At 37.9% G+C, this 23,948-nt stretch overlaps 2 protein-coding genes across 2 annotated transcripts; both read left to right on the forward strand.

The window, feature by feature from the left end:
* The first annotated feature begins 543 nt into the window (after window positions 1-543).
* Window positions 544-1,511, forward strand: OR51F1 (olfactory receptor family 51 subfamily F member 1). The gene is given in 3 exon segments (XM_025848614.2): window positions 544-854; window positions 856-1,311; window positions 1,313-1,511. Coding segments are annotated over 3 exon segments (966 nt in total).
* A 994-nt stretch (window positions 1,512-2,505) lies between these two features.
* Window positions 2,506-18,286, forward strand: LOC112806323 (olfactory receptor OR51C1-like). The gene is made up of 2 exons (XM_025848615.1): window positions 2,506-2,623; window positions 17,298-18,286. Exons 1-2 carry the CDS (start codon window positions 2,506-2,508, stop codon window positions 18,284-18,286), a joined length of 1,107 nt encoding a protein of 368 aa, XP_025704400.1.
* Window positions 18,287-23,948: the final 5,662 nt, after the last annotated feature.

Below are 23,948 nucleotides of genomic sequence, written 5' to 3' on the forward strand. Positions count from 1 at the left end.
TCTTACGATCTAATGGTATTTAAAATTCTATCAGTACAGTTTGTCTCCCCTTCCGATTTTATGAGAGACTAGGGACTCCGAGAAACAACTGAGGGTTTTAGAGGGGAGGTGGGTGGGGGGATGGGTTAGCCTGGTGATGGTTATTAAGGAGCGCACGTATTGAATGGAGCACTGGGTGTTATACACAAACAATGAATCATGGAACACTACATCAAAAACTATGTAATGTATGGTGACTAACATAATAAAATTTAAAAAATAGACAAATAAAAAATAAATTAATTAAAAAAATAAATCTGTCAATGTAATTATCATCAAAATATATAAGATTATTTAGACATTTTCCTTGAATTTAAGAGTAAAAATATATATATATATATATATATATATAATTAAAATAGAGTTTGATTTGGAGTTTTCTCAATGATAGAGTACTTATCCATGACCTAGATAGCTTTCCTAACCAAAAGAAAATTTATCTAGGTATTTGTGTGTGACAATGTAATTTATTATTTCTATAGGATGTGATAATTGTGAGGACAAATGTTACAAATCTAGAAAAACATGGATCTCTTAAGCAACTTGACATCTAAATTTCCAACCTTCTTGTTGACTGGCATTCCTGGCCTAGAGTCTGTCCATGTGTGGATCTCTATCCCCTTCTGTTGTCTCTATGCCATTGCCCTCTCTGGGAACAGCATGATCCTATTTGTCATCATTACCCAGCAGAGTCTTCATGAGCCCATGTACTATTTCCTCTCCATGCTTTCAGCTGCTGACTTGGGCTTGACTGTTTCTACAATGTCAACAACATTAGGTATCCTCTGGTTTGAGGCAGTTGAAATCAATCTAAATAACTATTATCCAGATGTTTTTTCTTCATGGATTTACCTTCATAGAATCTGGGGTGCTGGTGGCTATGGCCTTTGACTGCTATGTGGCCATCTGTGATCCTCTGAGGTACGCTACCATTCTCACTAATTCTAGAATCATTCAGATGGGCCTGTTAATGATTATATGCACTATACTATTAATAGTACAACTACTTTTGCTCTTGAAGCCTCTCTATTTCTGTAGGGCAAATGTCCTTTCCCACTCCTACTGCTACCACCCAGATGTGATTAAATTAGCATTTTCAGATACTTGGGCCAACAGCATCTGTGGATTAATTGATCTCATCCTGACCACAGGAGTAGATACACCATGCATTGTCCTGGTTTATATTTTGATCATTCACTCTGTCCTCAGTACTGCCTCCCCTGAAGAGCGACATAAGGTCTTTAACACCTGTGTCTCCCGTATTGGAGCAGTGGTTGTTCTACATCCCCATGATGAGCCTGTCCTTGGTACATCTCTATGGTCCATCAGCCCCCAAAGTTGTCCATTCGGTGATGGCCAATATATATCTGCTTTTGCCTCCCATGCTCAACCCCATAATCTATAGTGTAAAAACAAAACAGATTTGCAAGGCTATATACTCAGTCTTCTCCGTACAAAATAAACAGAGATAACTGCTTGAGAAAAATCTGAAAAAAGTGACTTTCACTGTAGAAAAGCAACTCTGGTATATTACTGTCTATCAGATATGTTTTTGTCATTTTATTCCTTTATTCAACAAATATTTAGAGGGCATTTTTGTGTCTTCAGTCATAAAATATGTTACACCCCAAGAATTTTATAGTCCAATAAGGGAAACATGAAAACATTAGTAATACAATAATAAAAGTACTCAAAGTAATTAACATTTAGTGACTACTTTATACTATCTGTTCTACCAACAGCTTTTAAGACATATTCCATTTAATCTTCAAACAGCTCAATGAAATATATAATAACGTTAATTACATTTTAGAGATGAAGAAACTGAGGCCTAAAGACATGTAGACCATCAACCAGACATCTAACTTGGCTCAGGGTTGAGATTTGAATCTGGGCTCTCTGCACTTTTCAGCTTCCTATACAGTTAAATGTAGCTATGCAATGGAGTTCCAGCCAGACGAATGGGAGTAATACGTGCTGATTCAAGACCTGGCCTATAAAACTTCCCATGTATTAAACTCCACATTCATTTCTCATCTGCAGGCTTCATGCTGACCTAGGGAGACCTCTGAAGTCATGTGATGAAAATGGCAGAGGCTCCATCAATCCAGGTTCCTGAATAACTGTGTGGTACAGAGTCCTCCAGTGTTGCCACCCAACCAACTTAGAACCATCTGGACCTGTTTATGTGAGTGAGAAATAAACTTCTATTGTGTTAGGGCCATTATACACTTTGGAATCTGTTACAGCAGTTAGCCATCACTAACTACTACAGAAAAGGAAGTGCAATCTGGTCTCAGAAGAGAAAAGAACAAGAAACTGGAAAGCCATCAGGATCCAGGAGAGCTACTCTCACAGTCTACTTTTGTCTCCCTCTCTGTGGGGCCATAGGCTTTTTCCTGTGCTTCTCTGTGCAGATCTTTATTCTCCCTTCTGGCAGACCATTTCTCTAGCTTCTTTGTGAACATGGAGGAAGATGGGCACCCCAAAACCCTTCAGTTTGCATGTCCTTCAAGAGGCCAGCAGAGACTAGTCACAACTTCAAATTCCTTGGAGAAAGATTTTGATTACTCTACTTGGGGAAGTATGCATCCCTTTCCCATCGGCTTTTGCTGGGCAGACAGGATTCATGTAGCACAAACAGGGTCACAGGGTTCTGTGAGTAGAAGCACAGGGTTTAGAGAAAGCGTGCATCAATTGTCTTGCATTTTTTCCTGCATCAGGGGCAGTCACGCATTAACACCAACTGCCAAGCCACCTGAGAGCCACAGGTAAGAAAGGAAAGACCGCTCTTCAAAAGGCCATGTAAACAGGGTTGTGGGGAAAAACCACTGGAGCTAACACTGCAGAGCAGAAGACATGAGAGAGAAGAAAGACTTCATAAATCAGACTCCAAAAATACAAACTATATAGAGAAATACTGTTAGACTTGACTTCAACAAAATTACAGATTTCTGTACAATAAAGAATACCACAAACAGAGCTATAATAGATGACAGACAAGGAATAGCCCCTGCAACATCCAAAATTGACAGATTAAATGTCTAGAATAGACAAGGAATTCCTACAATTTTATATGAAAATCACAAGAAACCCAAAAGAAAAATGGTCAAAAGCTATGGGTAGGGAACCTACAGAAAAAGAAGCTGAAGTGACTAGCAAGTAAATGAAAAGATGATCAAATTCAAAGAAAAAGCAATGAGTAAAATACAAATTAAGATAATGAGATAGCATTGTTCATACCGATCAGAAGGGCAAAAATTAGAATGGTGGATAACAGCAAAGGTCGGCAAAGATGTTGGAAGAGGGTAAACAGACACAGCCACTCTGCTAGGAGATCTTAGTGCCATTAAGTATGTCTCTGTCCTGTGTGAGCCCGTGAGCCCACTCTGGTGGGTAAATTTCAGAGAAATTCTCAAATAGAATGGTCTATGTACAAATTACAGACTTTATAGACTGTGTGAGAAGGTTTGCTGCGACAATAATGTAGCAGTTACTTGAAGTAACTTTGATTTCAGTAACTGGAAGAATGGAAAAATCAAAATGGAGTGGATACAAATATGGAATTCTATGCAGCTTTTAGAAATCACACTTTAGATGTACCTACACCAACATGAATCTCTTAAAAAGCGCAGCACTGAGTAAAAAGCAAATACCATTATGTAAGCTGAAGACATCATAATTATACTACAGGTCTTCCAAGCAAATATGTAGGTATAGGGACATAAACACAGTAGGTACATATGAACGGAAAAGGGAATGGGCATGTGGACTGAAGATAAAGGGTTAAAGAGAAAAGAACAAGAAACTTGCACTCATGATGTTAATAAGGTGACATAAACTGATGACTGTCTTTAAGCCAACGGTGCTCCTCAGGTAAGAAAGAAGGTGGGCGGGCAGGCAGGGAGGTAAGACAGCCAGCCCCTACTAGGTTTGGGAGCTGCTCTCCAACTTGTATCCCTCTCTCAGCCAGCTCCACTCCAATAATCCTCCTTTCCCTCCCAATACTGACTTTGGAAGACACGGAATTTATGGGAAGAAGTGCTTTTCAAGAGGACAGCAACAAAAGTAGAGCTTCAGACAGAAGAAAACCAGGTCAACACTCCTTATTCTGGGTGGTGACTATGTAGCTATTAAATTGTCAAGGATCTTAATATATTAAATGGTGAGTAATGGCTTTAAGGCTATAATGCACCTTCAAAAAAAAATGCCTAGCCAGCATCCAAAAAGCTAACCTTTCTCTTGAGAGAATATGATAGATCAGATGGCTAGTGTTCAATAAACTATATTTAATATTTGTAGTAATATACGTTGTTGAACTTCATTATACTGTACTGAGAATGCAGTCTCCAAAACTTGGTATAAAACAAAAGAAAATTAAAAATAAAAGTCAGGTAATGGCACAAAAATATTTTTTTGCACTTCTAAAATTAAAAAATGCTGACAATGCTAAACACTATACCTCTTGCCCCAAAACTTCTATAGTCTGTCAGCCAGGAAGATTTATAGGACAACTACTATGTTCAGGACTCTAGGAACGAGCCATAAATAAAATAGAAACAACAGTTCCCACACTGAATTTTAAAAAAGTAGTATATTGAAAACAAACACCAACAAAAAAGGACAGGGTATCATGGACATTACTAGATAAACTAAACGTCTAAGCATTAAAAGAATGCAAAGAGAGAAAAAGAAAAAGGAGTCAAATGGGATCAATCATTGAAGGGAACTAGGCATAGAATAAAGAAGCAAAGGCATGCCAGAAGGAAAGAAGAACTCTGCAACAAGAAAGAGATGAGGAAAAAGAAATAAGAATAAAGAATAAAGAAGGCTAACTACCAAATTAGTTTGGCCCCATTTAGGGAAGTAACAAGAGATAAGGAGAGGGAAGTGGAGGTGGAGGGTTTAAATGCTAACTTGTGGTGTATAAATTTGATACTCTGGGTCTAAGATCAGGGAAATGACTTAATGAAAAGGGTACGTAAAAGGGATTAAATCTAGCATTTGAGTATAGGGCCTAATGCAGAGACAAACTAGGGTATGAGAAATCAACAAGAAGGCAGTAATTAAGCTCTAAAATGTAAGGGCCTGAGGGGCTGGCTATAACAATAAGGAGGAAGCAACAGATCCAAGGGCTCTGAGCATGGAATGATCAGCAGCATTTACTATTGAACAGAATATAGAACTAAAGAGGGAAAGGGTCAGAAAACTCCAAGGTTAGGAGTTTAATACACTAAGAGAAGATAATGAAAAAACTGGGTGGGCTTATGACAAGGGGAAGACTAAGTACACATTTTTCACACACTAAGATCCAGGTGTTGGTGGGACATTCAGAAGAAATTTTTATTAGGCTACAGTCAGGCTTGAGAAGAAACTCCAAGTTACCTAAATGAAAAAGTTAAAAAATAAAGTGAGTGAACTATTCCCATATTAAAAGTGTTGGTGGGATAGGTGTACTTATGTGCAAAAAGGAAGAAAAGAAAATGGAGCTGTCAAAGACCAGAAGCAAACCAGAATCCTAAAAATAAATAAACAAATCATCATCAAAGAAGGGCAGAATTGAAAGCAAATGAGAAGTTTAAGAAACTGATATAAGACCAATGACAATCCCTGTTTTTAGACACAATGTATTCTTGAGAAAAGGATGGCCATCCTATGAAATCTTGACTATCCACCTATTTAGACAATAACAGAAACTAATGTACTACAAAGCATCATGTAATCTTCAGAGTCAGAAGGAGGCTTAAAAAAATCATCCAGTCTTTCAACAAGTAGTATGGAGACAACGAGATATCCATCTGCAAAAGAATGAAGTTGGACCCCTACCTAGACTATTTTTAAAAATTAACTCAAAATTGATTAAAGACCTAAATGTAAGAAAATTATACAACTCTTAGAAGAAAACAGACATAAATCTTTGTGACCTTGGATTAGGCAATGGTTTTGGATAGGACACCAAAACCACAAACAAATAAAGAAAGAATAGGTAAACTGGACTTCAAATTTTAAAACTTTTCGGCTGCAAAGGATACCATCAGGGCAACTGGGTGGCTCAGTCGTTAAGCATCTGCCTTCGGCTCAGGTCATGATCCCAGAGTCCTGGGATCAAGCCCCATTATCGGATCCCTGCTCAGCGGGAAGCCTGCTTCTCCCCCTCCCACTCCCCCTGCTTGTGTTCCTGGCTCTTGCTATCTCTCTCTGTCAAATAAATAAATAAAATCTTAAAAAAAAAAAAAAGATACCATCAAGAAAGTTAAGACAACATACTGAATGGGAGCAAATATTTGTAAATCATACATCTGGTAACGTTCTAGTATCCAAAATAGATAAAGAACTCCTTCCCCTCAACAATAAAAAGATAAATAACCCAACTAAAAAAGATCAAAGGCTCTTAATAGACATTTCTCCAAAGAAGATATACAAATGGCCAATAAGCTCATGAAAAGATGTTCAACAACACTAGTCATCAAAAAATGCAAATTAAACCCACAGTGAGATACACTATATTACACCGGCTAGGATGCTATAATAAAAAAAAAGAGGGAAAGTATTGGCAAGGATGTGGAGAAAATCAAACTCTCACACTCTGTTGATGGGAATGTATAATTCCCACTTTGAAAAACAGCCTGGCAGTTCTTCAAAAGGGTAAACAAAGTTTCCATATGACCCAGCAATTCTACTCTTAGGTATATACCCAAGAAGAATAGGCTCCCACAAAAACTTGTACAAAAATGTTCATAGCAGCATTATTCATAATTACCAAAAAGTCCATCAACTGACAATAAATGGATAAATACAATGTGGTATACCCATGCAATGGAGTATTATTTGGCCATAAAAAAGAATGAAGTACCGATACATGCTACAATATGGATGAACTTTGCAAACATTATGCTAAGAAAAAAAGAGAAGAGAAAAGAAAAGAAACAAAAAGAAAACGCCAGTCATGCAAGACCATATATTACATGATTCCATGAATATGAAATGTCCAGAACAGGCAAATCTATGGAGACAGAAAGTAGATTAGTGGTTGCTTAGGGCTGGCGGTGGAGGGGATGGAGGTAGAAAGGAGAGTGACTGCTAATGGGTATGGAATTTTTTGTGTGTATGTGGGAGAGGTGGTAAAAATTTCTAAAATTGGTTGTGGTGATAGTTGCACAACTCTGACTATATTAAAAAACCACTGACTATACTCTTTAAATAGATAAATTGCCTGGTATGTGAATTATATCTCCAAGTTTTTTAAAAAAACATCTAGTCTAAACACATGAGTTGAATACCCTCACCTTCCTTAAATGGAGATCTAACTTTGCTGAATACAATCAAACAGGAAATTCAGTATTGCCCCCAGGAAACTCATGCCACCTCTGAACAACTCTGTTAGAATAGTCTTCTTTATACTGAGTTAATAAGTGAGTAACAGGCAGAAGAAAGGAAACAAAATGTAGGGTTTCAAACAGTAGGGAAACGTGACTGATAAAGAGCTTGTAGACTGGAATCAAAGAAGGGCTGAAAAGTGGAGGAAAACTATTTTTTAGGTAAGAGAAGGAATTGGGGAGCAATGGAACAGATAGGCTAGGTGGTAAAAACAGGTTTTTATCATAGGAGAAATCTCAGCATTTTGTATATGGTATAATACTTCACATAATTTACTACTGAACACTTAGTGTGCCAGACACAGATTAAAATGATAAATAAAACAGGGGCACCTGGGTGGTGCAGTCATTTAAGTGTCTGACTCTTGGTTTTGGCTCAGTCATGATCTCGGAGTAAGGGGCATGGAGCCCTCATCCTGCTTCATGCTCAGCTCGGAGTCGGCTTGAGATTCTCTCTCCTTCTTCCTCTGCCCCTCCCACTCATGTGTGCACTCTCTCTCCCTAAAATAAATAAATCTTTAACATATCCTAAAAAAATAAATTAAAAAATAAATGATAAATAAAACAGTCCCTATCTTTGAATTACAGAGTTTACAGGGGGGCGGAGCAAGATGGCGGAGGAGTAGGAGACCTGGATTTCATCTGGTCTCAGGAATTCAGCTGGATAGGGATCAAACCATTCTAAACACCTACGAACTCAACAGGAGATCGAAGAAAAGAATAGCAACAACTCTCTGAACAGAAAAGTGACCACTTTCTGGAAGGTAGGACGTGCGGAGAAGTAAATCCGAGGCAATAATCGGGAGGATAGACGGCGGGGGAGGGGGCCTCCCTCGGCCACTTCTGGCAAGTGATAGAGCCGCGGAGTACAAAATCGGAACTTTAACTCGGCTCCGCTGAGGGACGTCGCTCCAGTGGCTAAGCGGAGGGTGGAACCCTCGTGGGACAGTGTGGTCTCAGGACCCTCGGGGTCACAGAAAGACCGGGGGTGCCTGAGTGCAGCAGAGCTCCAGGTATCGGAGCAGGGAAGCCGGCTTCAAAGAGGGAGCTGAGGTGTGGGCTCTCAGCTCGGGGTTGCCATAAACTGTGATTGGGGATACAGTCGGGCCACTGCTCCTCCAGCAGGGACCCAACAAGTGGCAGATCTGAGGAGGCTCTCCTTCCTCCCCTGGGAGAAGTGGCACGGGAGCACACTGCAGGAATCTGCTAGGTTTGGAGACTCCACACTGAGTCCGGTGCCAGAGATAGAAACGCTCGGTCACAGGCCGGGTGAGCATAGAGTGCGACCGGAGACCGTGGAGATAGGAGTGATTGACTGCTTTTCTCTGGGGGTGCACTGAGGAGCAGGGCCCCGAGTTCTGGGCTCCTCCCAGGCGGAGATTGGGAGGCCGCCTTTTTCACTCTTGTCCTCCAAAGCTGTAGGGAAAGGTTCCATGGAACAAAAGCTCCCGAGAGCAAACCTGAGCAGATTACTTAGCCCCAAATGACAAGGGCGGGTCAATTCTGCCTCCGGCAAAGACATTTGGGAACCACGGCAACAGGCCCCTCCCCCAGAGGATGAACACGAACAGCCAGCCAAGACCAAGTTTACCAAACAAAAAGAACAGCAGAACTCCAGCACTAGGGGAAAACTGCACATAGAATTCATGGCTTTCTTCCCATGATTCTTTAGTCTGTCAAAGTTAATTTTTTTTTAATTTTTCTTTTTCCCTTTTTCAACCAACATATTATAATTCCTTTTATAAAAAACATTTTTATTTTTCATTTTTCTATCCCTTCATTTTCATATTCTATCCCTTCAAGGTAGTTACCCTTATTTTTGGCACATATATATATATATATATATATATATACATATATATATATATATATATAAGTTGTTCTCCCTTTAAAATTTTGAGATACATTTTCTTCTAACAGATCAAAATATACCCTAAATCTCTAGTGTATGGCTTTGTTCTAGTCTCCTGCCTGATCACATTCTCTCCTTTTTTTTGCTTTCTTTTTTTTTATATCCTCTTCTTTTTTCAAAGAACTTCTTATCTTATCGATTCTTTTTATAAAATTTCTTATACTTTTCATCTTTACAGTCATATTCCATCCCTCCATTGTATCAACCTTTATTTTGTACATATATAAGTCTTTCTTTCTTTAAAAACTTGGGAGGAACTTTCTTCTAAAAGACCAAAATACACCCAAAATCTAGTGCGTGGCATTGATCTATGCACCAGCCTGATCATATTTGATCACATTCTGGTTTTTTTTGTTCTGTTGTTTTTGTTTGTTTTTACCTTTTTCTTTTTCTCTTTCTTTTTTCTTTCTTTCTCTTTATTTTCCCCTGGTTTCAGCTCTCTTCTGATTTCTTTAGAGTATATTTTCTGGGGACGTTGGTACCCTGTTAGCATTTTGTTCTCTCTTTCATCTGTTCTCCTCTGGACAAAATGACAAGACGAAAAAAATCACCTCAACAAAAAAAAACAAGAGATAGTACCATCTGACAGGGACATACTCAATACGGACATTAGTGCGATGTCGGACCTAGAGTTCAGAATCATGACTTTAAAGATACTAGCTGGGCTTGAAAAAAGCATGGAAGTTATTAAAGAAACCCTTTCTGGAGAAATAAAAGAACTAAAATCTAACCAAGTCAAAATCAAATAGGCTATTAATGAGGAGCAATAAAAAATGGGGGCACTAACTGCTAGGATAAATGAGGCAGAAGAGAGAATCAGTGATATAGAAGACCAAATGATGGAAAATAAAGAAGCTGAGAAAAACAGAAAAACAACTACTGGATCACAAGGGCAGAATTCGAGAGATAAGAGATACCATAAGACGAAACAACATTAGAATAGTTGGGATCCCAGAAGAAGGAGAAAGAGAGAGAGGGGCAGGAGGTATATTGGAGCAATTTATAACAGAGAACTTCCCTAATGTGGGGAAGGAAACAGGCATCAAAATGGAGGAGGCAAAGAGAACCCCTCTCAAAATCAATAAAAATAGGTCAACACACCGACAACTAATAGTAAAACTTACGAGTCTCAGAGACAAAGAGAAAATCCCGAAAGCAGTTCGGGAGAAGAGATAAGTAACCTATGATGATAGAAACATTAGATTGGCAACAGACCTATCCACAGAGACCTGGCAGGCCAGAAAGGACTGGCAAGATATCTTCAGAGTACTAAACGAGAAAAATATCAGCCAAGAATACTATATCCAGCTAGGCTCTCAGTGAAAATAGAAGGAGAGATCAAAAGCTTCCAGGACAAACAAAAACTAAAGGAATTTGCAAACATGAAACCAGCCCTACAAGAAATATTGAAAGGGGTCCTCTAAGCAAAGAGAGAGACTAAAAGCAGCATAGACCAGAAAGGAACACAGACAGCATACAGTAACAGTCACCTTACAGGCAATACAATGGCACTAAATTCATATCTTTCAATAGTTACCCTGAATGTAAATGGGCTAAATGCCCCAATCAAAAGACACAGGCTATCAGATTGGATTAAAAAACAAGACCCATTGATACGCTGTCTGCCAGAGACTCATTTTAGACCCAAAGACACCCCCAGATTGAAAGTGAGGGGGTGGAAAACCATTTACCATGCTAATGGACACCAAAAGAAAGCTGGGGTGGCAATCCTTATATCAGACAAACTAGATTTTAAAACAAAGACTGTAATAAGAGATGAGGAAGGACACTATATCCTACTTAAAGGGTCTATCCAACAAGAAGATCTAACAATTGTAAATGTCTATGCCCCGAACATGGGAGCAGCCAATTATATAAGGCAATTAATAACAACAGCAAAGAAACACATTGACAACAATACCATAATAGTGGGGGACTTTAACACCCCCCTGACTGAAATGGACAGATCATCTAAGCAAAAGATCAACAAGGAAATAAAGACTTTAAATGAAACACTGGACCAAATGGACTTCACAGACATATTCAGAACATTCCATCCCAAAGCAATGGAATACACATTCTTCTCTAGTGCCCATGGAACATTCTCCAGAATTCAACACATACTACGTCACAAATCAGGTCTCAACCGGTACCAAAAGACTGGGATCATTCCCTGCATATTTTCAGACCACAATGCTTTGAAACTAGAACTCAATCACAAGAGGAAAGTCAAAAGAACTCAAATACATGGAGGCGAAAGAGCATCCTACTAAAGCATGAATGGGTCAACCAGCAAATTAAAGAATTAAAAAACTTCACGGAAACCAATGAAAATGAAAACACAACTGTTCAAAATCTTTCGGATGCAGCAAAGGCAGTCCTGAGAGGAAAGTATAAGCAATACAAGCCTTTCTCAAGAAACAAGAAAGGTCTCAAATAAACAACCTAACCCTACACCTAAAGGAGCTAGAGAAATAACAGCAAATAAAGCCTAAACCCAGCACGAGATGAGAAATAATGAAGATCAGAGCAGAAATCAATGAAATAGAAACCAAAGAACAGTAGAACAGATCAACGAAACTAGGAGCTGGTTCTTTGAAAGAATGAACAAGATTGATAAACCCCTGGCCAGATTTATCAAAAAGAAAAGAGAAATGACCCAAATCAACAAAATCATGAATGAAAGAGGAGAGATCACAACCAACACCAAAGAAATACAAACAATTATAAGAACATATTACGAGCAACTATATGTCAGCAAATTAGATAACCTGGAAGAAATGGATACATTCCTAGAGATGTATCAACTACCAAAACTGAACCAGGAAGAAATAGGAAACCCGAAAAGACCTATAACCACTAAGGAAATTGAAGCAGTCATCAAAAATCTCCCAACAAACAAAAGCCCAGGGCCAGATGGCTTCCCAGGGGAATTCTACCAAACATTTAAAGAAGAATTAATACCGATTCTCCTGAAACTGTTCCAAAAAATAGAAATGGAAGGAAAACTTCCAAACTCCTTTTATGAGGCCACCATTACCTTGATCCCCAAACCAAAAACCCCATTAAAATGGAGAATGACAGACCAATATCCTTGATGAACATGGATGCAAAAATTCTCACCAAAATACTAGCCAGTAGGATCCAACAGTACATTAAAAGGATTCTTCACCACGACCAAGTGGGATTTATCCCTGGGCTGCAAGGTTTGTTCAACAACCGCAAATCAATCAACGTGATACAATATATTAACAAAAGAAAGAACAAGAGTCATATGATCCTCTCAATAGATGCAGAGAAAAAATGTGATGAAGTACAGCATCCTTTCTTGATCAAAACTCTTCAGAGTATAGGGATAGAGGGTACCTCCCTCAATATCATAAAAGCCATCTATGAAAAACCTACAGCGAATATCATTCTCAATGGGGAAAAACTGAGAGCTTTTCCCCAAGGTCAGGAACGCGGCAGGGATGTCCACTCTCACCACTGCTATTCAACATAGTATTAGAAGTCCTAGCCACAGCAATCAGACAACAAAAAGAAATCAAAGGCATCCAAATTGGCAAAGAAGAAGTCAAACTCTCATTCTTTGCAAATGATATGATACTGTATGTGGAAAACCCAAAAGACTCCACCCCAAAACTGCTAGAACTCATACAGGAATTCAGTAAAGTGGCAGGATATAAAATCTATGCACAGAAATCAGTGGCATTCCTATACACCAACAACAAGACAGAAGACAGAGCAGTTAAGGAGTCGATCCCATTTATAATTGCAGCCAAAACTATAAGATACCTAGGAATAAATCTAACCAAAGAGGCAAATGATCTGTACTCAGAAAACTATAAAATACTCAGGAAAGAAATTGAAGAAGACACAAAGAAATGGAAAAACATTCCATGCTCATGGATTGGAAGAACAAACATTGTGAAGATGTCAATGCTACCTAGAGCAATCTACACATTCAATGCAATCCCCATCAAAATACCATCCACTTTTTTCAAAGAAATGGAACAAAGAATCCTAAACTTTGTATGGAATCAGAAGAGACCCTGAATAGCCAGAGGAATCTTGAAAAAGAAAAGCAAAGCTGGCGGCATCACAATTCCGGACTTCCAGCTCTATTACAAAGCTGTCATCATGAAAACAGTATGGTCCTGGCACAAAAACAGACACATAGATCAATGGAACAGAATAAAGAGCCCAGAAATGGACCCTCAACTCTATGGTCAACTAATCTTCGACAAAGCAGGAAAGAATGTCCAATGGAAAAAAGACAGTCTCTTCAACAAATGGTGTTGGGAAAATTGGACAGCCACATGCAGAAGAATGAAACTGGACCATTTCCTTACACCACACACAAAAATAGACTCCAAATGGTTGAAAGACCTAGATATGAGACAGGAGTCCATCAAAATCCTAAAGGAGAACACAGGCAGCAACCTCTTCGACCTCAGCCGCAGCAACTTCTTTCTAGAAACATCGCCAAAGGCAAGGGAAGCAAGGGCAAAAATGAACTATTGGGATTTCATCAAGATAAAAAGCTTTTGCACAGCAAAAGAAACACTCCACAAAACCAAAAGACAACCGACAGAATGGGAGAAAATATTTGCAAATGACATTTCAGATAAAGGGCTAGTATCCAAAATCTATAAAGAACTTCTCAAATTCAACACCCAAAGAACAAATAATCCAATCAAGAAATGGGCAGAAGACAGACATTTTTCCAAAGAAGACATCCAAATGGCCAACAGGCACATGAAAAAGTGCTCAACATCGCTCGGCATCAGGGAAATCCAAATCAAAACCTCAATGAGATACCACTTCACACCAGTCAGAATGGCTAAAATTAACAAGTCAGGGAACGACAGATGTTGGCGGGGATGCAGAGAAAGGGGAACCCTCCTACACTGTTGGTGGGAATGCAAGCTGGTGCAACCCCTCTGGAAAACAGTATGGAGGTTCCTCAAACAGTTGAAAATAGAGCTCCCATACGATCCAGCAATTGCACTACTGGGTATTTACCACAAAGATACAAATGTAGGGATCCGAAGGGGTACGTGCACCCCAATGTTTATAGCAGCAATGTCCACAATAGCCAAACTGTGGAAAGAGCCAAGATGTCCATTGACAGATGAATGGATAAAGAAGAGGTGGTATATATACACAATGGAATATTATGCAGCCATCAAAAGGAATGAGATCTTGCCATTTGTAACAACAGTGGATGGAACTGGAGGGTGTTATGCTGAGTGAAATAAGTCAATCAAAGAAAGACATGTATCATATGACCTCACTGATATGAGGAATTCTTAATCTCAGGAAACAAACTGAGTGTTGCTGGAGAGGTGGGGGGTGGGAGGGATGGGGTGGCTGGGTGATAGACATTGGGGAGGGTATGTGCTATGGTGAGCGCTGTGAATTGTGCAAGACTGTTGAATCACAGATCTGTACTTCTGAAACAAATAATGCAACATATGTTAAGAGAAAAGAAAAGAAGATAGCAGGAGGGGAAGAATGAAGGGGAGTAAGTCGGAGGGGGGAGACGAACCATGGGAGACGATCACTCTGAAAAACAAACTGAGGGTTCTAGAGAGGAGGAGGGTGGTGGGATGGGTTAGCCTGGTGATGGGTATTAAAGAGGGCACATTCTGCGTGGACCACTGGGGGTTATGCACAAACAATGAATCATGGAACACTACATCAAAAACTAATGATGTAATGTATGGTGATTAACATAACAATAAAAATGGGGAAAAAAAAAGAAATTATCATGGATGGCCTCTAAAGGAACAACAGATATCCTAAAGAGGGTTTTTTTTTTTAAGGTTTATTTATTTATTTGAGAGAGAGAAAGCATGAATGGGGGGAGGGGGAGAAGGAGAGAGAATCTCAAGCCGACTCCATGCTGAGCATGGAGCTGGATGCGGGGCTTAATCACACAACCCTGAGATCATGACCTGAGATGAAACCAAAAGTTGGACACTTAACCAATTGAGCTACCAGGCACCCCACCATGGGTTAATTTAAATTATAACATCCAATGAATTAATTTAAATTATAGCATCTGACAATAAGCTTAAGAACTTACAATTTGCTAAAATTAAGTCTCGGGGTACCTGGGTGGCTCAGTTGTTAAGCGTCTGCCTTCGGCTCAGGTCATGATCCCAGGGCCCTGGGATCGAGCCCCGCATCAGGCTCCCTGCTCACCAGGAAGCCTGCTTCTCCCTCTCTCATTCCCCCTGCTTGTGTTCCTGCTCTCTCTGTCTCTCTCTTTGTCAAATAAATAAAAACTTTAAAAAAATAATAAAATAAAATTAAGTTAAGCCTCATTAGTTTATTTACATATTATACAATACATATGCAATCCTGACATAAAATTGTTTTGACTCTGAACCACAGAAACATTAAATAATTAGGAGATTTACAAACATAGATATCTCTAACACATTGGTCTTATTTATTGATATGGTATTATATTATTATTGAACTAGAATTATATCATTATTATTATCATTGAAAGGTGTAGTATAGTTGTTTTTGTTTGTTTGCTTTTTGTTTTGTTTTGTTTTTTAAATTTTATTTTATTATGTTATGTTAGTCACCATACAGTACATCATTAGTTTTTGATGTAGTGTTCCATTATTCATTGTTATAATATAACACCCAGTGCTCCGTACAATATGTGCCCTCCTTAATACCCATCACCGGGCTAACCCATCCCCCCACCCCCAAAAGTGCAGTGTAATTGTTAATAGCACAGGTTCTAAAGTCTTATTTTCTCTGATTCCCAGCATCAATTCTTTCAGCTTTTATGACCTTCAGCTATTTATCCAAACTTCTAAACTTCACCTTATGCATCTGTAACAAATAAAAATACTTCTCCCTTAGGTTTGTCCAAGGCTCAAATGAAGTAATCTATGTAAAATACTTAGATCATTGTATGGAACATCTTCTTATCATTCATATAACATATATCCAAATAACCCTATAAGAAATCAAAAATCAGATTAAAGACCAGGGTATACATGCTACAAAAGAAGATTATCATTTTCCTCATTGATTGTTACCATGACAGGGGCAGGTTCCATAATGGTAAACAAGGTGGTATTTTAGTTTATAAATTAAGAAGAGTATCAAGCTTCAGATCCATGGAACTGAAGCATCTTCCCTCAGTTCCCTATAGTAAACTTATGTCATGAGACAGGATGAACTGGCATTATCTATGGTGGATTCTTAGGTTATCCCTGAAAAGAAATGTTTCCCTGCTAAGTTAAAATAAATTTTCACTTAGAATATGGGTTTAATAATTCTAAAATTGCAAGGCAAAATTAATCAATTATTTTCTTAGGCTTAGACCTACTCATCATTAGAGTATTTCAGGAAGGGCAAATAAAATAGAAATTAGCAAAAACATATTGAATATCTTCTATGAGCAAAGAATTATACTAAGCAAAGTTTAGCTAAAAATAAACTCTTATTCTCATGAGACCATATTAATAAGTATAAACTTATAATCTAGTTGAAGGATAAAAAATGTAACAAAAAATATTGATAAGAGTCCAAATTAGTAAGAAACAACAAATTTAGCTGAGTATGAAATTAAATTGAACTTAATTAAATATCTTATTTCAGTGATGAATCCCACAGACATAACACCAAGTGAAAGGAGCCAGATGCAAGTAGTATATACTGCATGACTCTATTTATATCAAGATCAAGAACAGAGAAAAGTCATTATAGTAACAGAAGTCAGAATAATGGTTACAATAGGAGAGGATATTGATGTGGATGAGGCATTAGGAAGCCTTCTGGGCTGCTGGTAATGTTCTATCGGTTATCTTGAAAGTAGTTATACGAGTGCATACAAATGCATTAAGCTGTACTCAATTAAGCTATACTCTAAAGTTTTGAGCACTTGACTAAATATGTATTAAAATTGAAAAGTAATTTTTAAATTCTAAATTTAGAAAATCAAGATCTTAACAAGAGAATTCAGCTCCTGCGGATCATAACGCAAATTTCCCATAATTCTACTTTCCTTACCTTCCTCTTGACTGGGGTCCCTGGACTTGAATGGGCCCATGCCTGGATCTCAGTCCCCTTCTGTTGCCTCTATTTAACTGCTCTTTCTGGGAATACCCTGATCCTGTTCGTAGTCCTCACTGAGCCAAGCCTCCATGAGTCCATGTACTATTTCCTCTCCATGTTGTCCACCACTGACATTGGCTTATGCATCTCTACACTGGTGACAGTACTAGGTATATTCTGGCTCAATGCCCGAGAGATCAGCTTTAATGCTTGCTTATCACAAATGTTCTTCATTCACCTCTTCACTTTCATGGAATCTTCAGTGCTCCTGGCTATGGCTTTTGATCATTTTGTGGCCATTTCCAACCCATTGAGATATGCTACCATTCTAACTCATGCAAGGATTGCACAGATTGGTTTGGCAGTTATTACCAGGGGGACTGTCATTCTGACACCACTAGTCTTGCTTCTCAAGCATCTATCATTCTGCCGAAGTCATGTGCTCCGTCCTTCTTACTGCTTCTACCCTGATGTGATGAAGCTCTTGTATTCAGACACAAAGATCAACAGTGCATTTGGACTAACTGCAATCATCTCTACCACTGGAGTGGACTCTATCTTTATCCTGCTTTCCTATGTCCTGATCATTCACTCAGTTCTCAACATTGCATCTCCAGAGGAGAGGAAAAAGGCTTTCAGCACCTGCATTTCTCATATCACGGCTGTGGCCATATTCTACATCCCTTTAATCAGCCTGTCTTTTGTTCACAAATTTGGAAAACATTCTCCACCATACGTGCCCACACTGATTGCTAATATTTACTTGCTCATTCCCCCTTTGATGAATCCCATCATCTACAGTGTGAAAACAAAGCAGATTGAAAAAGCTGTGCTCAAACTTGTGTGTTCTAAGGGAACTCATATTTAACAATTACTGGCCCATAAAGACCTATTTCAAAGTCAGTGAAATTTGATCATAAATTGGAGTTATAACCCATGCAATTTTAGAGTTGGGTGGAACTAGGTGTCATCTAATTCAAACATCTCCACGGTGCTGTTAGTCCTACCTAAGGCAATCTTACCTTTCCTACCACCAAAATACTAAGTCAGATTCTCAGTACCTCTCAGTTACCTTATTCCTATAGATTACTAACTGACTTCCTATCTCTCTGCTATTTCTATCAAAACTACACAACATTCATTTTGAATTAATTTTTCAAATATCCAGCACAAATAAAATTTAGTAAGAAACCAATAAGCATCTCTTCCATGTTTATTTCTCATACACCATTCCTATCTCTAACAAAGTCCTCCACAATTTGGATTCAAATTTCCTTTAAAATTTACCTCTTTCTCTTTTCACATACTCTGCAGTCATAGAATACCAGTCTGCTAACTGTTCCTTCAAGTACATGCAACTTTCTTAATGGTGAGCTTCATTGTTAACTCTACTTCAACCTTGACACCCATCTTCCACCTCCAAAGTCTATTTATATGTCAAGGCTCATCTTTAAATATCTTCTTCATTAATTTTTTTATGATTTCCCCAATGACACTTGATCTCTCCTTCCCATATTTTGCCTTTTTTTTTAAAAAAAAAAAAAGACTCCATTCATTTGAGAGAGAGAGAGAGAGAGAGAAATAACAAGCAAGGTGGAGAAGCAGAGGCAGAGGGAGAAGCAGACTCCCCGCTGAGCAGGGAGCCTGATGAGGGACTCCATCCCAGAACCCGAGGATCACGACCTGCGCTAAAGGCAGATATTTAACCATCCGAGACATGCACGTGCCCCATATTTTGCCTTTTATAGCACTTTTCCAATATCTTTTTTGCCTTTATAGACTTTAGACTCTATGGATAATATGAATATGAATATGAATATGAATATGAAGGCTGTCACAAATTTATAAATTCCCTAAATAAAAAAAAGCCTTAAAGCTTCTACAATTCTAAGCAGAATACCTTTCACATAGCAGATACTCAGTGGTAATTGTTGAATTGAACTGAACATAGTCCATCTGAACAATTTAAGTGTCATTTAATTCATTTTGCATGTGTAAGACATTTCCTTACAAGTGATCCCAATTTTTCTACCTATATTATCCAGCAACTGATCATAGTTCTGAGTTTCCAAACCACATAGGCAAAGGGCTATTTTAGAACTTGAGAGCACAGTCTCTGGAATTTATGCCAATTTGGATATGGCTCAATTTGACTAAGAGTAATTTAAGCCAATTTTTTTTCATGAATGGTTTCACAGAACCAACTACTATACATAATTAAAAAAAAATTTCCAGGTGCCAAAGACAAGTTCACTGATCGTGACAAATGCACCACTTTGATCCGAAATTTTGATGATAGAGGTGGCTATGCATAAGTTGGGGTGAGGGGTATACAGGAACTGTGTAATTTCCACTGAATTGTGTTGCTGTGAACCTAAAACTGCTCTTAAAAACCCCAAATCTATGAAAGTGCAGATTTCTGAGCCCCACTCCTAAAATATTTTATTTTCTAGTTCAAGGATGAGGCCTATGAACCTGTATTTATAACAAAATCCCCAGGTATGCCTAATACTCAGCCGGTTTGGGAAGCCACTGAACTATAACAAGATATAACTGTATATCTCTCTGTTGTTTGTTTATTATCTTCAATACAATATTTATTTGTTTTGATCTCTGTAGGGAATGGTGGGGGGAGAGAATAATCTTTAAATCTTTCTCTCTGTGGAAAAACTGGATCTAAAATACCAGAGTATATCAAGTGATTTCAGTGGTCTCCTTCCCAAAGTAGGTGTGAAAACTATATTCATACACTTTCCATGTTTCTTCAATATTTATATTTTCCTGGCATATATTTCAATATTGTTCATAGCAAGTTAAAAAGAAAACCACCTTAGCAATTGCAGTACGTTAAACCACATGGGACAGCAAGCAGATTTAGGCAATGCAGAGTATTTTTGAAGCACAAAGGCAAAACAAGAAAATACAGCTGACCAGAAAGAGATCCCTTAGGAATAGATTTTTCTAAGAGGCAAATGATTCTCCTGAGAATGGGTTTCTCATAGATACCCTCCCCTCCAATGTGAATGATACCTCAGATCCTTGTCTCTTCCTCATCATCTTCACTTGATGTAAGTACAGGGGCAACAGAAAGACAGTGGATATACATTAATGTTAGGTTTATGTGGGCTCATCTTGCAACAAGAAATCTGGCTTTATTAGAGGAAGTATTTCTAAGATGCAAACATAAGATTCTGTGGCACTGCCTTTGATTTAAGCATTTACTCTGGAAATGTCCTAGTATTGTAGAGTTGTCAACAAAGCTTAGAAATAAAAAACAGAGATTCTTTCCAATGCACTGAATCTCAATTCTGAAAAAAAAAAAAAAACTCATAAACAGTAAAATTCTGAAAATAAAAAAATCCAGAACATGTGGTCAGTTTAAAATCTGGCTAGGATTCCCTAGATAAGATAAAATATCCAAAGTGTATTGTCCATGATACTAGATGTGGGGAGTCTGAATAACCCCAAAATTGAATTTGAGTCATCAATGTAGAATTCTGTCATAAAAAGTAAGACAATATAATTTCTTTAAGCAAAAACATAAAATATGGGATATCCCCAAATCCCAATGTTGAATTTCAAAGAGATAAATAATTCATCCAAAAATAATAGAGATTTATTATTAGTAAGGCATGGGATTTTAGTTCTTTTTCTTATAGTAGGGATGATGCTGGTCCTTTCAGAATAACAGACTATAATATTCTTTTTTATTATTATTATGTTCAGTTAGCCAGCATATAGTACATCGTAAGTTTTTAATGTAGTGTTACTATAATATTCTTAAAGAGATCAAGACATTCAAGCCAGACTGATAATGAAGAGATGCATTTGAAGTCAATTAAGTTAGGTTAAATATGTCAGCAGTGGCTATGAAAATGAACAGCACTAATAGAAGTATCCATAGCTCAAATCCATGACTCCAGGAGACATCATTATCTAACATACATGATTAATTTTACCAGTGGTCTTAATAATTTAGCATGTAAGGAAATAATAGCTTTCCATCTCTCCTCAATTGACAAGGAAATAAGTTTTAAATAAAGCAACAAAAATCAGGAAGTGAAAACCAAATCTATCACATATCAAGTGTTTGAAACCCTAATACATATGCATTTATATGAGTATTTAGAGCCAAGGAACAGTGGTAGTGCAAGACTATTGAAGGGGGGAAAATATCACATGAATACTTGACATTTTAGTAATTCACATGCATATGCTACACAAAAGTTTATTTTTTAAAAGATTTTATTTATTTATTTGAGAAAGAGAGAGAGAGCATGAGCAGAGGGGAGGGGCAGAAGGAGAGGGAGAAGCAGACTCCCCACTGAGCAGGGAGCCCAATGCAGGACTCGATCCCAGGACTCTGGGATCATGAGCTGAGCCAAAGACAGATGGTTAACCTACTGAGCCACCCAGGCGCCCAAAAGTTTATTGTTTTAATGTTATTCTACAAATTTCCCATGCAGCATAGTGGAATTTTAACCAATTTTAAATTTACATAAATGGAATTCAAATCCTAGCTTTCCCACTGTATGAAACATTGCAGTTTGTTTATCTAATTTCTACCTTCCTGGGATGAAAAATTGGAAGCTTATATACAATATGGTTTTCAAATTAATTAAGATAATCCACATAAAGCACAAAATTCATGTAAAGCTTGACAGATTGTAGGGGATTTCATAAATGATAGTTACCTTTCCAAGCAACTATATTATTATCTCCAATTTACCAATGAGAAAGATAGATGATAGATAGATAGAGATTTATTATGAGGAATTGGTTCACACAATTATGAAGGCTGAGAAGTTCCATAGTCTGCCATCTATAAACTAGAGATCCAGGAAAGCCCATGCTATAGTACCAGTCCAAATATGAAGGCCTGAAAACCAGGAGCACCGATGGTGTAAGTCCCAGCCCAAGGGCAGAAGACTCATATCCCAGCTCAGCAGTCAGGCAGAAAGACAGAGAACTCTTCATTCCTCTGCGTTTTGGTTCTATTCAGGCCCTCAACTAACTGAATGAGGCCCATCCACAGTGGGGAAGGTAATCTGCTTCACTCAATCTACTGACTCAAATGCTAATCCCTTCACAGACATACCCAGAAATAACATTTAATCAGATATATGGACATTCTGTGGCTCAGTCAAGGTGACATATAAAACTAACTGTCACACATACACATACCTAAATCCATTTCTTGCCAAATCTGCTTAGAATTCAGGTCTCAATCTAGTCATTATTTACTGGAAACCATTCCTTATCCCTCACAGTGAGCTTGGTGTCTTCTTTATGTGCTCTCATAGCATTCTAGATTTATTCTTCACACTATGTAATTCCATGTTACTTGTCTGTGTCTCCTAGTCAACTAAGAATTTTCAGGGTCGGAGACATCATTGTGCTTAACATTTAATTTCCTGTTTCTGATCCATAGTAGATGTGCAGTACATATTTTCTGAATGACTGAATGAATTTTCAGTATTTGTGCTTAAAGTGACTGTTTTGACATGTAGTACTGGAAGCTCAGTCCTCCACTGTTTCTGGATCATTCCATGTGTTAAAGCACTCCTTAGTGCTTTATAAGTTCCCTCTTGCTGGCTCTAGGCTTGCCTTCTGTATGGCACAGGATCAAATGTAATTCTTCTCAAATATAACATTTCAGCCATTTGAACACAACCATGTGTTTGCTCTTGGTTTTCTCTTCTCCTGGCTGATTCTAAACTTTATCATTTCCAACCATTCTTTTTTTCTTTATACACCCATCCCTTCAATTCAACTTGATAGGAATAAGACTAATAAAATTAAGCAGTTGCTTTTATCATAAGAAGACCATGTGATAAATATAATGTCATTCTGTGGAAGAAATTAAAATATCTCTCAGGTACATTCCAATTTAAAAATTCTAGGATTTGGGGCACCTGGGTGGCTCAGTCATTAAGCGTCTGCCTTCAGCTCAGGTCATGATTCTGGGGTCCTTGGATCGAGCCCCACATCAGGCTCCCTGCTTGGCAGGGAGCCTGCTTCTCCCTCTCCCACTCCCCCTGCTTATGTTCCTTCTCTCACTGTGTCTCTCTCTGTCAAATAAATAAATAAAATCTTTTTAATAAATAAATAAATAAATAGAAATTCTAGAATTCTACATTACTCTAAAATGTTATAAATTAAAGCCAATGTCCTATGCTGCCTTAGAAGAAATTTTGGAAACCAAAATAGTATGTTTTCTTGAACCCTACTGCTGCTACTGTCCTGCCAATGGACACTGGTTTTCAATATTAATTTTCTTGAGTATTTATTTTATTTAAATTAAATCTACTTAAATTTGTATTGATAATTCCAGCCATAAGGGCATTATTTTTCGAATAATTTCCCTATCCTTCTATATATATATACATATAGCCTTTAAAATATTCTTTGAAAATTATCTGATACACAGGGATTTTTATTTTTATTTTTGCATATTGATTTTTGAATGATGCCATAAAACTGAGAAATTGATTTCATTCCACCTAATACACTTTTCAGTCAAATAGTTA

The sequence above is a fragment of the Callorhinus ursinus genome, unplaced genomic scaffold, assembly GCF_003265705.2.
Source record: "Callorhinus ursinus isolate GAN/ISIS: 27379988/994484 unplaced genomic scaffold, GSC_fseal_2.0 scaffold35, whole genome shotgun sequence".
Lineage (NCBI taxonomy): Eukaryota > Metazoa > Chordata > Mammalia > Carnivora > Otariidae > Callorhinus > Callorhinus ursinus.